The sequence below is a fragment of the Myotis lucifugus genome, unplaced genomic scaffold, assembly GCF_000147115.1.
Source record: "Myotis lucifugus unplaced genomic scaffold, Myoluc2.0 scaffold_803, whole genome shotgun sequence".
In the NCBI taxonomy this organism is placed as follows: Eukaryota; Metazoa; Chordata; class Mammalia; order Chiroptera; family Vespertilionidae; genus Myotis; species Myotis lucifugus.
The window spans coordinates 124589-127071 of record NW_005871851.1 but is presented as its reverse complement, the minus strand read 5'-3'; the positions used below and the strand labels follow the sequence as shown (position 1 = coordinate 127071).

The 2483-nt window shown below is 58.5% G+C and overlaps 1 protein-coding gene across 1 annotated transcript in view; it reads left to right on the top strand.

Moving 5' to 3' along the window:
• MBOAT2 (membrane bound O-acyltransferase domain containing 2) overlaps window positions 1–2483 on the top strand; it is a 39831-nt gene that overhangs the window by 2043 nt on the left and 35305 nt on the right. Inside the window, exons 2-3 of the mRNA XM_023747163.1 lie at window positions 1747–1892; window positions 1979–2124. Coding sequence (XP_023602931.1) covers window positions 1747–1892; window positions 1979–2124 — 292 coding nt within the window. The remainder of the gene's footprint in view (window positions 1–1746; window positions 1893–1978; window positions 2125–2483) is intronic.

Here is a 2483-nt window from a genome sequence, read left to right as displayed (position 1 = left end):
CCCCCCCCCCCACCCCCAAATGACAGGAGGCGATTCTTAGACACGCACCAGGCCTTGTGCAGAGGGGGGTGTGTTCTCAGGGGGAGATTTTGGAGGAAAGTCCGCGTGGCGTCCTCGCCTCTGAAGCTCCTCCTGGCAGGAGGCCGCACAGGGCTGACCGGACAGCCGTTCCCGGGTGTGGAGTTGTGTTGGCTGAGGTTTCGGTGAGTCGGGTGGCAGCGTCGGCGGTGACATCTTTGGGGACGTCTGTCCTGCAGCGCAAGGAATGGCTCACCTGTCCCACTGCACATGGCGGACTGGGAAACAGGAGCACAGCCAAGTGAGACTTTCAGTAATGAGAGAGGAGAGAGAGAGAGAGAGAGAGAGAGAGAGAGAAAGAGGGGGGGTGGAGGATGTTATCTGCAACATTCACCCCTTATGCTTTTCCTTTGTGATGTTCTTTTAAAAAAAAATATATGTATATATAAAATCTTTACTGATTTTAGAGAGGAAGGGAGAGGGGGAGAGAGAGAGAAACATCAGTGATGAGAGAGAACCATGGACCGGCGGCCTCCTGCACGCCCCACACTGGCGGGCAGGAGCCCTGAGCAGGATTCGAACCCTGAGCAGGAATCGAACCCTGACCGGCCGGGCGGTGACGTTCTGACCCTCCGTCTGTGTAGCCGTGAGGAGACACGTTAGGGATCGAGTCAAAGCTCCTTGTGCGCGTGTTTGCTGTTCTCAGTGGACTCTGAGCCACCGGCTGCCCCGGGACTCGGGCGCTGTCTCGTCTCCTAGGCTTTGCCGTAAGGTGCTCTGTACGTTTTGCTGACTCAGAGATAAGGTGGAAGTTAGTAAACCGCGCAGCTGGTAGCGGTGAGTCATGAAGATCAGGGGCACTTGTTGCTGAAGCAGAACGCCCGCTGGGCCCTCGGGGCGGGGACAGGGCCCGCACCGGCCGGAGGCTGTGCCGGCCTCGCGTGTTCCCGGCACCCGGGGCCCTCAGGCATGGGCAGCAGCGGGCAGCTGTGTCCCTCGCGGAGGGACGCCACGCAGGCCTGTCCCGGGCAGAGCTCTCCCCGCAGGTCCTGGCAGCTCCCACCCGCAGACACCGCCACTTGCTCCAGTCTCGGCTCCTGAAACGGCCTGGGTCTGGCTGTGATGTGTTGTTAGCAAGTTCCTCCCGCCAGACGGAGGCTTTCTTTTATTTGTAGATTTTTAGCCATATTTTCCTTAAACTATTATGAGAACATAGGAGAGAAATGAGTCTTTAGATACCACGAAAGCGTGGTATTCTTCGTAGCCTTTCGCTTAATGCTTTCCTAGGGAGGAGGAAATGCTGCGGGAGAGGGAAGACACGGCACGCACGCATGTCCTTGCTGTGAGTGCGGAACGCCGTGGCCGCGGAGTTAGGAGGAAGGAAGATCACCTGGCGGGCGCACCGCTGTGGGGCTCCCTCCCCTGTCATCCCCCCTCCTTCTCCTGAGCCCTGACCCCCAGGGCTGGGACGTGGTTCCTGCGGTTCCCCGAGCCTGCGGCGGCTGGGACCAGCAGCGTCCCCTCGACTCCTTTCCAGGGGCGGGTGCAAACCCCAAGCGAAGAGGATGCACCCCCAGACCCTTGGGGATCTGGACCAGAGCTGGAACCCGGGGGTTTTGGGGAACTGAGAGCTCTTGCTTCTCCCAGTTACAGGGTCGTCTAAGGCGTCAGGGTCCCTCCCTCCCCGCCAGGCTGCCCGGGTTCTGTGCCTGAGCCCGGCTCCTCCAGGTTCCTTCGCGGCCCTCCCTGCCTTCACCCCGCGGCCCTGTCCCTGCCGCGTGGGCACAGCCGGTGGGCCCATCCCCCTGAGCTCTCCTCCCGGGACGGCCCTGAGCCGTGTGTCTGTGGTGAAATGGGAGACCTCCCGTCACATGGTGCGTTTGCCCTGAGCACGGAAGGAAGCCGTCCGGGGAGGAGTGCCCTCCGTGTTGCTAACGTGACCTGTGCTTTCTCCTCACAGGTCAACTTCGTCGTGTGCCAGCTCTTCGCCTTGCTCGCAGCCGTTTGGTTTCGAACGTACCTTCATTCAAGCAAAACCAGCTCTTTCATAAGACATGTCGTGGCTACGCTCTTGGGCCTTTATCTTGCGGTTTTTTGCTTTGGATGGTAAGCATGTTGATCCTATGTAAACGGAGACGCTGATGTCCTGTAGAAAGATACGCTCTCGGAGGTTTTGGGCTTATATTTACTGATAACGTTTTATAGTTTTTTTTGGCTGTTTTTTAAAAAATATATTTTTATTGATTCCAGAGAGGAGGGGAGGGGGAGAGAGAGATAGAAACATCAATGATGAGAGAGAATCATTGATCAGCTGCTTCCTGCACGCCCCACACTGGGGATGGAGCCTGCACCTGGGGCATGTGCCCTGACCGGGAATTGAACCGTGACCTCCCGGTTCCTAGGTCGACGCTCAACCCCTGAGCCACGCCGGCCGGGCTGACTTAGCACTTTAGGCCCAGACTGTG